This window comes from Notamacropus eugenii, chromosome 2 (genome assembly GCF_028372415.1).
Source record: "Notamacropus eugenii isolate mMacEug1 chromosome 2, mMacEug1.pri_v2, whole genome shotgun sequence".
In the NCBI taxonomy this organism is placed as follows: domain Eukaryota; kingdom Metazoa; phylum Chordata; class Mammalia; order Diprotodontia; family Macropodidae; genus Notamacropus; species Notamacropus eugenii.
In genome coordinates this window covers 117,955,310-117,968,323 of record NC_092873.1, presented here as the reverse complement: position 1 = coordinate 117,968,323, position 13,014 = coordinate 117,955,310, and the positions used below count along the sequence as shown (strand labels likewise).

General features: G+C 36.2%; 1 protein-coding gene across 10 annotated transcripts in view; it reads left to right on the top strand.

Moving 5' to 3' along the window:
* Positions 1-13,014, top strand: part of PKHD1 (PKHD1 ciliary IPT domain containing fibrocystin/polyductin) — a 640,097-nt gene that overhangs the window by 296,401 nt on the left and 330,682 nt on the right. For all 10 annotated transcript variants that reach the window (XR_011974315.1, XR_011974316.1, XM_072642432.1 and 7 more), the window contains one exon: positions 118-248. Coding sequence is in view for 8 of the 10 variants with exons in the window: in XM_072642432.1 (XP_072498533.1) it covers positions 118-248 (131 nt within the window). In the remaining 2 variants the exon portion in view is untranslated. The remainder of the gene's footprint in view (positions 1-117; positions 249-13,014) is intronic.

The following is a 13,014-nucleotide window of genomic DNA, read 5'->3' as shown; positions in this document are numbered from 1 at the left end:
CCATATACTCTGTGAGACATAATCAATTAGTAGAATCAAAATGATTTGACCAGTAAAGATGATTAATTGTGGTTCTAAAACTTCTCCTTTTGATTTCTTTCTTTTTTGTGTGTGTAGATTTCTTGGCACAGGGGAATATAATAAGAAACAATGTGATAATTGGAATTTTTGGAACTGAGGGTCTTTCTAGTATTGAGATGTTGTCACCAGTTGGCATCTACATCCAAGATCCAACCAATATTGTAGAGGTAAGGTTATAAGTTCCGTCAAGAAGAACATGACAACTGAGGAAGCATGAATTCCCAAGAGGCTCATTGGGAGAGCAAATTCAATTGAATCATAGCAATGTGAGAAGGAATGGAGTTGGAATTTGTTGCAAATGAGGGAAGTATCACCAATTAATTGTCAATCAATTTCCCTATGGCTCACATTACCATCGCTTTGACTTCCTGGACCACAGCATCTTTCCATGGCCCTACTCCCTCTATGTAGATTTCCTTTCTATATTAACATATGCAACACACACTCTGGACTTATTTCCCTAACTTTCATGTGTAGTGGTAGGTTTGGTTCACAAAGCTTAGGTGGACTATGTTCCTTTAAGGTTCTAGAAATAGTCCTGAGGGATTGAACATTTCTTAAATTATTTTTAGTGCTATATGCAAATCACAAACCCCCACCAGAGTCATCAGAGTCCAGTAGCAAGAAGTAGGTCAAGATGACTCACAATGGCCCTGAATGCCACAGGAGACCATGGCCTTTTTAAGCTAAGGTCTTTCCCAAGTCTCAGTTCATCTGAGGAAATATCCATTCAGTGATTAAAGCCCAGGTAAGAATTGAGGCAAAAGGTGGCCTTTACCTAATCAGCCAGACTTAATTAATTTTTAGTAAGGGGTATTTGCCAAGGTGGTAGAGTAGATGGCACAAAAATCCTCCATCCCCAAAGTTTGTGACAAACTTTCCCACAACTATATGCAGAGTCCAGGGGAAAGGGGTCTCAGGATTAGAAAGTATACTATGGCAAAAGGACACTGGCAACATCATAGTCCATGGAAGTATTTTTTTTCCCTTCATGGGTCTTCATGATGTTCCCTTTAGGTATAGTATAACTTTCTGCTGGGGTCCTAGTAGCATACTGAATTTACCTTTTCTCATTATATCCAGTCTATTCTTGGCTCCCAAAGTAGTCACTGTCAAAAGTTTTTCCAAATAATGTGCTAGAATGTCAATGGGAAGCTGGAAAGTTCCCAGTCCAGATCTTTTGAAGCTCACCTCTTTTGGCCAAGAAGGAGAAGAGGGGAGACAAAGGCTCTTTTGCTCCACTTCCTTACAAGCAGTTCCTTTTCATAAGCTTGACTGCAAGTCTTCTACCCTAAGGTTTTATATGCTCCAAACTCAGTTTCTGGTTTAACGCAATCTACACAAGATAACCACTATCCTATTAAGCAATCTCACCATACTTCCTGGATGGCTGCTTTCAAGAGGACCATGATATCAAGATGATGATATGACTTGCAGGTGACTTTGATTTGAGTGAGGGAGGGCTATGCAAGGTCACCAACCTCACTTTCTTCTCCAGAGCCATCTTGGTCCAGTGGCCTGATATTCATCAGGATGACTGGAAATGGCCCAGGATGCATTGTGAGACTCTGGCCCTTTTAGGCTAAGGTCATATCACATTCTCACTCTAAGTGAGATACACCCATTTAATGAATAGGCTTCTTTAAGTAGTTACTCAAGGGATGGCCCCTTTAATCAAAAATTAAAAAAATCAAACTGGGAGAGGGTTTCTAGGTAAAAGAGAAACAGTTTTAGTTAGTGTTGGCAGTGTTAGAGGAGAGAAGGGGACATATTCAAAAGATGTTGCAAAGGTGAAATTTCCTTGACAACAGCTTGGATATGGGGAATGATGGTTTGCGAGGAATCCTGAATGACTCAGGTTTGTAAACCAGAGGAACTGGGAGGATGATGTTGCTCTCTACAGTAACAAGCAAGGTAGGAGAGGAGGAGGGTTTAGGGGGAAAGATTATGAGTTCTGTTTTGGGTATATTGATCAATGACTTTTTATATCTAGTAAGCCTCTTGCTGATTGATTAGTTAATTAAATAGATGTGCCCTTATTTTGTTAAGAAAATTAATATTAGTGGAGGTGGAGCAATAAATTCAATGACCCTTCACCCTTACAAATATAAGATCCTTGAGTGCAGAAACTGTATTGCTTTTTGTATTTGTGACTCAGGTACTTGACATAGAATAAGAACATAATAAATGATTTTTTCATTCATTTGTTTAATATTTATCATATACAAAATGAAGTATATATTTTTAAAGTTATTTCTCATAGAAATACCTAGGAGGAATAATTATTACTAGCTGATACCTGCATAGCCCACAATTATGTACTCATAATTTATTACTCATAAGCCAAATATAAAAAACCAGGCTAAAATATACATTGTAAGTTTTGAATTTTCTAGCATGTCTTATTAATAAAACTAAATAAGATAGGTACTAAAATGATGTTTTCCTTTAATACAGGCATATCTTTGTAATTTCTATTTTAATATATAGTCTTATCATCACTACTTTTTCACATAATTACTAATTATGTCTCTGATTTACATTTTGACTAACTCATTATTCAGTATATTCTTATTAAATCTCAATTTTTATCTATATCTTTTACTTGTGTTCCCTTTACTTATTTCTGTTTTTTTGCATTATGTTCTGTAAAGGATGTCTAATATTTTTGTTTGTTTACAGCTATTTATAATTTCTGTGTTTTAACATATGATGTATTTTTACAAAGGTACTACATGGTATTGAGAAATATGTATTTCTTTAATGTTCCCATCTAGAAGACCTCATACATCTTTACACTATTAATTGTGGTACAGCTGCAGATTGAGCCCTGGCCTGGAGTCAGAAATACCTGAGTTAAAATCCAGCCTCAGATACTAGCTTTATGATCCTAGGCAAGTCATTTCACTTGAATGCTTCAGTTTCCTAAACTGTAAAATGGGAATAACAATAGCACTTAACCTTTCAAGGTTGTTATGAGGATCATATGAGGTAATAATCAGAAGGTACTTCGCACAGTGCCTGGCATGTAGTAAGTGCTATAGAAATATTTATTATTATTGTGATGATTATTAATGTGCTTTTTATGTGCCAATCACTATATTAGGTGGTAGGGAACTAAGGATAAAAATTAAACCATACCAAGGAACAATATTGAACTATACAAAAATTTAAAAATACCAAAAAAATAAATTAAACAATACCAAATCTCCAAGGAATTAGTTAATATTCTACTGGAGAAAAACAACATTTATAAGTATATAGACAATGAAATATGAAATAATATCCTTGGGAAGAGCAGAAGCAACTGCCTTTCTATTGAAAGAATAGCCTTTCTATTGAAGGTTGCATCTGAGCTGAACTTGGAAGGAAGCTAGGGATTCTAAGAGGTAGGGGTGAGGAGCAAATGAGTTGCAAACATGGGAGAAGGCCTGTGCAAAGGCACAGAGATGGGATATGGGATGTTTTATAATAATGCTAGCAAGGAAGCTAGTTTGGTGGGAACAGAGAGTATGCGAAGGAGAAAAATGAACACAAACCTTGGCAAAGTAGGTTGGAATCAGATTGTAAAGGGATTTAAAATCCAAACAGTGAAATTTGTATTTTATCTTTGAGGTAAGGAGCTGCCAGAAGCTTCATGGTTCCACTAGTTTTTGGGTTTGCAATGAAGGATTGCAGTTGATTAATAGGCATGGGTTTCTAGTTTTTCTTTTCCTTTGACTGAAACATATGGACTATTCATAAAAAGGTTAAATCAAAAAAGATTCAGAATCCTTTTCTGAGATGCTATTGTGCCCATTGGTATAAAGCCAGTGAAGTTTCTGAGGAGTAGAGAGAATGAGCTTCTTGTTTTCCTCTGCTCTTGATTGTGTGTTTTCAATTACCTTCAGCTGAATAACCCTTAATAAAAGTTGTGGTTATCTCTTTAACTCTCCTCCAGACTCTTAATTATGTTTATTCCAAGTACAGTACTTAGACACCATTTTAGGTACTCAATAGGGGCATCTAATATGCTTGCGAGGAAAGCAGGCAGAACTGCAAGGATCCTAGGACACTGAAACTCAGGGACCCGGAAATGTTAGAACTGCGTTGAGCTTGTAAGACGTGGCAGAGCATGCTGTGCTTTTATTTTGACTCATTTTGGGTCCAAAGGGCATCCCATTTTAGCATGCTTGGTGAGTCATGGGGGGCTAGAGAATCTTGGACATATTGAATGACGTGAGAGTCACAAGAAAGAAAACCCTAAATGCGATCTCTCTAGCGCATCCTTCTGTGTGTAGGAGAGACACTATTACTACACCAAGCATTGCATGCCATGGGTGACACTTGATCATCTGTATTGAGTAGCACCACTTTTTGCAGCAGATGACATAGACTGGCACACAGGGAAAGGAAAGGGGGCAGTCTGAGATGGGGGGGCTGATAAGCCACAACTGATGAAAGCTGATTGGGTGAAAAGCTGTTCAGTCAACTTGAGTTGACTGAATTGACAACTTGAATTGACAAATCAGGAAAGACCCAATGAACAGGAGAAAAATATTGACTTAGAAATGGCTTGTGAAAATGGCCAAAAACTTTTGAAAAATTCCTATTTGCCTTTCGTTTCTTTCATGATCTTACAACATGCTTTACATTCTAAATATAATACTTGTCCTCCAACCTGGGACATTATAAAGAAACAAGAAAATAGTTATTTAATTCTCTCTTCAGTGCATTTAGAGAGAGAGACCCTAAGCTTGAATTCCAGCTTTTTCAGTTATTCCTTATGTGAACCTGGACAAACTACATTCCTTCTCTGTACTCAGTTTTTTTATACGCAAAATGAGAATTTCTGATCTCTAAGGTCCCCTCCAACTCTAAATCTGTTATATAAAGAAGTCCATGAAGATACTCTTGCCTTCATTACATCTTGGTTAACATCTACTTGTTTTTCTCCCTTTTTACAAACCCGACTTCTGGAAACATGTTTTTGTTTCTTTCTCCTTTGGTTTTGGAAGCATTCTTTACTGGCCCCACCTCTCTCCATACTTATGTGTGTATGTATATATATTTATAGGTTTGTACATACCATAGTGTGGTATAGCATTATGATATATATGTATATTTTAACTTATGTCCTACCATTATAAATATGAATATGCTATAGTCCAATTTTTTTCAGTGCTATAGAAATAATGAAAAAAAAAACCTTACCATCTTAGGGAGTAAGGAGGGAAGGGCTGGAGGGTAGAATTTGGAATCCAAAACTTAAAAAATCCAATGAATGTTAAAAGATATTTTTACATGTAATTAGAGGAAAATATTATTTAAAAAATACAAAAAGATTTAAAGAAATAAAAGGTTATTTGTAAAAAAAAAAAAATAGCACCACCAAAACCAAAACCCTGTGGTAAGAAATTAGAAAAGACAATGTGGATATTAAAATTATTTCAAAAAGTGAAAAAAAGTTTGCTATTTTTAAAGAGTAATTAGGTCTTGTTGAACTCGGTGTTATGTTTTGTCCAATCTGCTTGCAATTTTAGCTTTTCTGTATTCTTCCCATTGTGCTGTTTATCTGTATTAATGATGATGCTTTCCTGCTATGTAATGAACCAAAACCAGATGATATTCATCACAGCCGATCTAATTCATTGATGAAAAGGTTTCATCAATGTGTGCTCTAGTAAAGCAAAGTATCACTTTTCCATACCTTAGTATACTTTCTAGCATGGTCGGGTCTATTAGCTCTGCTGCTGTAGCCTTCAAGAACCCAGGTTCATTTGCATTTGAAGTGCACTTTACAATTACATAATCATAACAATTTATTACTAAATCTAATGACCTTTTCTCACTTTTTATCTTTTTTTGACCTCTTATTTGATACTGTAGATGATTCTCTCCTACTTGGAAACTTCCTTCTCCTTAAATTTTCATGATGCTATTTTCTACTAGTTCTACTAATCTGACTGTTCCTTTTAGTCTGCTTAGTTGGATCATCACTGACATCCCAAACTCTTTTTAGTAATGTACTGAGGGATTTGACTTGGGTTCTCTTGACTTCTCTCTCCTAATATTCTCTTCTGCTTCTACTGGTTCAATCACCTTTTCTATGCCAGTAATTCCCACGTCTACATAGCTGTTCTCTCTCTGAGTTCTAGTCTCACATCAACTTTCTATTGAACACTCCCACCTGTGTGTCCAGTAGACATCTCAAATTCAAAATACATGAAATAGAACTCATCTTTTCCCCCAGTCCCACTTTTATCCCAAACTTACCTATTTCTTCTAGAACCACTACTTCCTTCTGGTCACCCAAGTTCATAACTTGGAGCAATCTTTGGTTCTCCAATGTCTCTAACCCTACATAATCTATCAATTGTTCAGTCTTCTTAATTTTACCTTCCTAACAGCTCTTGCATCTAACCCTTCTGTATTTTCATGGTCACCATTATAATTTACAAACCCTTGTTCTGTGTCCTCTAGACTATCCCAATAGCCTCCTAATTGGTCTGACTCTTGGCTTTCCCTTATTGAACGCAACCCCTCCCCATTCATCAGCCTTCAAAGTGATTTTCCTAAAGCACAAAGTGTGACCTTATCTGTCCCGTTTTCCTAGGCACTCATTACCTCTAGGATCAAATACAAACTCTATTGTTAAGCATTTAAATCCCTTAATAACCTGACTGCAACCTGTATTTGTAAGCTTATTATACAATATTCCTCTTCATACACTCTATAGTCCAGACAAACCAAACTTCTTGGTGTTCCTCACACATTCATTTCCAATTTCCTATACCCTTGTTTAGTTTGTCTCCTATGGAATATACTTATTATATTATATATATTTATATATATTTATGTATATTATATGTGTTTATATATTATTGTATATACAAATATAATACATAGGTATATGTTAGATAAGTATATATACTTGTCTCCTAGAATATACTTATCATTTCCACCTCTTAGAATCCCTTATTTTCCTTGAAACTCAGCTGAAATGTTGTCTTCTCCCTGGGGTCTTTCTTGATAGCCTAATCTGCTAGGGTTACTCCATCTCAAAAAAAGAAAAAAAGAAAAGGCAAAGCAAAACCAAACAAAAAGCTTTATATTCTTATATTTATTTGGAAATATTTGCATATACTACTTACATGTGCAGAGTGATTCTCTCAATAGAATGCAATCTTTGTGAGGTCTGAGACTGTTCCATTATAGTCGTTGTATTCTCTATACCTAGAACAATTGCCTAGATTATTATAGGTGCTAAATAAATACTTATTGACCACATAAATAAATATTGTGGATTGCTTCATAGAGAAGGAAGTTTAAAAAGGTTGATGTGGCCAAGAGCATCAAATACTTTAGAGAGGTCCAGGAGCAAGACAAAATTTAGGAAGTATCAAGTGATGTATGTAAAAGCAATTTTTATAGAGTCATGATGGCAGAAGCCAGATTGTATTAGATTGGAAATGAGCAAATACTGAGAAGTTTGGGCATCCAAAGGAGACAGAAGAAGATAGTTTACTAGAATGTAGGGGGAGGTTTGCTTTTTTAAATTTAGGGGACATGTGGCCATTTTTATATTACAAATGATTTTACAGATATCCCATCAATTAATTGTTAACATCATCCTTTCAGTTCACTAAAGTAGGTCATATTATTCACATTTTCCAGATCACATTGACACACAGGGAAATTAAGTGAGGTGGTCAGATTAGTAATAGAAATGAAAGTATAATACAGATATCCTTAACTCTTAGATCGTTACCTATTATTACTAGGCAATGATGTCTTCCAAGGTGATTAGATGTGATTATACGTATACCAGCCTTCATCCTTGTTTATTTTCCTTAACACCTACTGATGTTCTTTCTGTTGGAATGTCTTTATTAGGCAACTCCGAACAATACTCTGATCTTTCTCTTTGCATTCATTGCCATGTGTCCTTTGCTTTATTAATAATTACAGCCTTTATGACTTGTCAGGCTTGCCTGATGTTATCCTCCTCGTCAGGGTGTCTAGCCTAGTTTATTTCATCTGAGCATCATCTGTCTAATGCTGTTTATTTCCAACTACTATCATTGACATTGAGGCTGTTTTGTTTCTCAATTGACTTTTACAGTAACTAATAGTTATGCAAATATTTAAGCTTTACTAAGTACTTTCCTTAAAATAAACTTTTATGGCAAGAAATTTATTATTATTTGAGTCTTATTACCTTCATTTTACAGGGAATAAAATTGAGATTTGAGGAAGTCAGATGGCTTGCCAACTAGCAAGTGTTGAAATCAGAGAATATTAATTGTCTAAGCAACAAATAATTGTTTCTATGTTCCTAAGACCATACTAAATATTACAAAATTTCAGAGAAAGTTACAGCAGAATGCCTTTAAGAACATGTACGTCTTCAAGTACCTCTCCTCAGTTAGAATTAGAAGAGAAAATTAAGCAATAAAAATATGTCTGTTGAGGGCAGGAATGTTTGGTTTGTATCCTCAGGAAATAGTATAATTCTTATAGATAATAGATGCTAAATAGGTCTGTAGCTGAAAGGGAGTTCACAGCCTAGGTATTCAAACCACTTCATTTTACAGAAATGGAGATGGAGATATAGATGGAGACAAATGAGGCAAAGGGAGATAGAATAATTTAGTCAAGTTTAAATATCAGAGGCATGATTTGAACACAGGTCCTTTAATTCCAAATCCAGTGCTGTTGGAGAAAAGAATATAAATTTTACAAGTGGAGCGGAATAGAGTGTACTAGGGTAACTTAGTGCAGAGGGGTTAATAGGATTTCTTGTTTTCTATTTGCTAGACTCAGTCTGGCATAAAAAGCAAGAGATTTGTTTGTTCTAGTGACTGATTTATAGGCAGCTAGATGTTACAGTGGATAAAATGCCAAGCTTGGAGTCAGGAAGACCTGAGTTCAAATCTGGCCTCAGAGACTAACTATCTGTGTGACCTTGGGCAAATCACTTCACCCTATTTGCCTCAGTTTCCTCATCTGCAAAATGATCTGGAAAAAGAAATGACAAACTACTTCAGCATCTTTCCAAGAAAACAATGGGATCATGAAGAGTTGGATATAACTGAAATGAATGAGCAAAAAGAAACTAATTCATGGGTGGTTCCCAGTGAGTCTCAGGTATGTATGTCTTTTAGGATAATAATACCCTTCAAGACAGTGTTTCCCAAATTGTGTTCAATAGTAAGAAAATATTAATATTATTGATTATTTGTAGTGATATTTTTCATGTAAAATATTAAGAATATAATTACGTACATAATTATATTAAACTACCTATTATATCCAACAGCTTTTAGGTATGGAAGTGGGTTTAATTTTCTCTGTTTTAGCTTGCAGTTTGTCTAGTTTTCTTTTGTCATATTCCTAAATCTGCACATAAAAGCACATCGATATATTTCAAAACTCAATGGGATCTTGGACCAAATTAGTTTTGGAAGCATACTCAAGCCTTGAACAAACTCTTCCTCAAAGTGTTCCTTACTCAGGTTCTAAGTTTTTGGTTTGTCGGAGAACATTCAAAAATTCCTTTCATAATTGGTCCAATTCATATGTAATGAAAACAACTAATTTTTAGGGACCATAAGCTCTTTATAGCTGCTCTCATTTCTTTCTACCTCATATCATGAGAAAAGAGAACATGTCAAAATGCCCATACTTTTCAGTCCAGAAATCCCACTCTTAGGCATGTATACCAAAGAAATGATGAGGAAAAAGAGAGGTCTGACATATACCAAAATACTTTTAGCAGTCCCCTTTTTGGTAACAAAGAATTACAAATAAAATAGAGGTCTATTAATTGGAGAATGACTAAAACCTTTTGTATATGAAGGTAGTGAAATATTGTTGTGCTATGAAAATAATGAATACGATGAATAAAAGGATGCTTATAAGGACTTAAGTTCACTGATGCCAAGTCAAGTAAGCACGACAAGTTAAATAGTACACACAATGACTAGAAAGACATAAATGGGAGAAAAAACCCAGCAACAAAACAATCAGAATTGAATGCAGTAAAATCATAATGGCTAAGATGGATTCAAAGGAATCCAAGTAAGAATTCATGTCCTTCCCTTTGTAGAGACTGGAAACATGGATTTGGAATACATTATATAATGTCAGAGTTTACTACTGTATTGTTCAATTTTAGTAAACTTTAAAAAATACCATAAAAGATATTTTTTTGTGAAAGGGAGAAAAATACATAGGGACATGTATTCTTGCAAGACAGAAAGGACAATAATATTTTTTAAAGAAAGAAAATATCACAGATTCATTGTTCCAAGCAAACACAGATTTACATGAAATCCAAACAAAGAGAGAGTGGGAAGTCTGAAAAACCAATGAGTATGTGGATAGATATAGCTTATCAATATAGAAGTAGGGGGAATGGAACACATAACAATTAAGCAGCTACTATATGTTAGTTGCTATGTTAAGCGCTTTACAAATATAATCTAATGAGTTCCCTATACCAACCTTGTAAGACAGATGCTGTTATTATCCCATCTTATAGTTGAGGCAGATAGAGTTTAAGTGACTAGCACAGGGTCACACAGCTAGCATTTCTGTATAGATTTGAGCTCAGAGGTCTTTCTGACTCCAGGACCAGTGATTTATCCATTATGTCACATATCTATATATAGATTTATAGATAAAGATAGGACAACTAGGTGGTGTGGTGGATAGAGCACCAGTGCAGGAGTCAGAAGGACCTGAGTTCAAATCTCACCGCAGACACTTGACACTTGCTAGTTGTATGACCTTGGGCAAGTCACTTAACCCCAGCTGCCTCATCCTGGGCCATCTCCAGTCATCCTGATGAATATCTGGTCACTGGATTCAGATGACTCAGGAGAAGTGAGGCTGGTGACCTGCACAGCCCTCCCTCACTCAAAACAAAGTCAGGCGCAAGTCATGTCATTATTTCTCTGAGGGCATGGTCTTTTTCAGCAAGGACAAACACATACATTATAGATATAGATGGTACAGTAGACATAAGGAGAAATATTATGCATTGTGGTTATGACGTCTGTGAATGTATGAGTGGTCATGATGTGTGATACATATATGCACACATACATATATGTAAATATGCATTATATGTGCATATATGCGTATATATGTATGTATGGCATATATATGTGAAGTATATACTCAGTGATCTACAGGTGAAAAAATTTAGAGTGGCTGAGGCTAAGTGATTTGTCCAGGGTCACACCACTAATGTGTGTGTGTCTTAGGTCTCTCCTACTCTAGATCCAGTGTCGCTTCCATTGCACCACCTAGCTGTCCTGTTTGCCAGCAAACGCCACCCTGACCTTGAACATGTCCATCTAGAGGAACAGGCAAGCAGGAGAAAGGGAAAGAGTAGGTACTTGACAGTCTCTGCAGGGACTTTTGGTTACTTATTATCCCAGAATTGCCATGGCCCAGATCCTATGACCAAACACTTGGTCACAGTGTATATAAATTTTCCCCGCTTTCAGTCACCTTTACAGTTAGCTCACCTTCTAGCTCTTCATGTTGCTCGGGCATTTCAGTTGTGAAATTGCTTTTTTCACAGCTTACAAAATGTCCTCCCTCCTGGCCCACCCCCTACTTACAGCCAGTGCTGCAGATGAGGCCAATTCAAGGCTGCTTCTTTTAGGAAAGAAACTAGTCCTTTGGGTGGGGCTGTCTGTGAGGGGTTCTTAATATCCTCCTGGCTCTGGCTTTTAACGGATTTGTAACGTTAACTGCATAAACAATTTCAGAAGATAAACAAACACTTTTTGCTCCATGATTAGAGCATTGATTTGACCTATGATCTTTTTCCTCTCTGATCTTGGCATATGGTACATAAAACCTCCAACCTATTTCATTATGTTCTTTAGACCATTTTCTTATGGTCACAGTTCTACAGGATTGCTAAACTGAGTCAGATTTATCTCCTCACCATAGTTAATCTCCAGAGATTTTAAGTTTTCCTCCCCCCCCACTCCCCTCCAGTCCCCTTCACATTTTAATGTATGTAAGCAGATTAATTGATTTTCAGGATTTCTTATGAGTAGGCCCTTGATTTGTATAAAGCCCTGCTCAAGAAAGTCCTGCAGAAGGGGAATTTGGAAATGCCCACTTAAGTTTTCTGGAATTTATTTGGGTCTCCTGAATGAGTTTTTAAGGAAATATATACTTAAAGGGCCAATACTATGTCTCTAATTATATCTGCTCAGTTGGTAATGTATATTTAAGTGGTGCCTGAAGGGTTAACTAACATTATTCCAGTGACTATAGATGTGTTACCTTAAGGTATTTGCCATAAATGGGCAGCTAATTTCTCTCTGGAATTTTTCTTGCATGAACGTCCATAATACATTGACTTCCGAAAAGAATTGATTTCCACACAAAATTCCCGGCTTGCCTTAAACCTTTCCCCTCAAGCCACCAGCTGCCTGCATAAATACGTGGTTTTTCCTCATGAATCAGCCCTAGCATACACAATTGAAAGTGAGAGGGAAACAGTCTGGTAAGCAATGGGGCTCAAAACTTCAAGGGCCTCTTGTCCAGAAATTGGGAGCCTCAAAAGGTAATGGAAGGTTTAAGTCAAGTGGCAATAACTTTGACCATCTGGAAAGAAGGTCACCATTTTGGAGGCAGTTTTACATTAGCACAAGATGGTTCATTAATACCACTGTTGATTGGAATAGGAATTGGGAGAGGGGGACAGTACATACTGGGCAAGAGTTTATGTATATTTTGCTTCCATAATCACTTTATAATAAAACTATATGAAGTGTGACTTTCTTTATCTGGGAAAGGAGATGGTGATCACCATTCAATTATTTAGATAGGTTGGTCCAGGTGAAATGATCATAATTCAGACATTACTCTGGTTCAAGCCTTTATCATCTCTTGCTTCAACCATTTCATAATTGGTTTGTC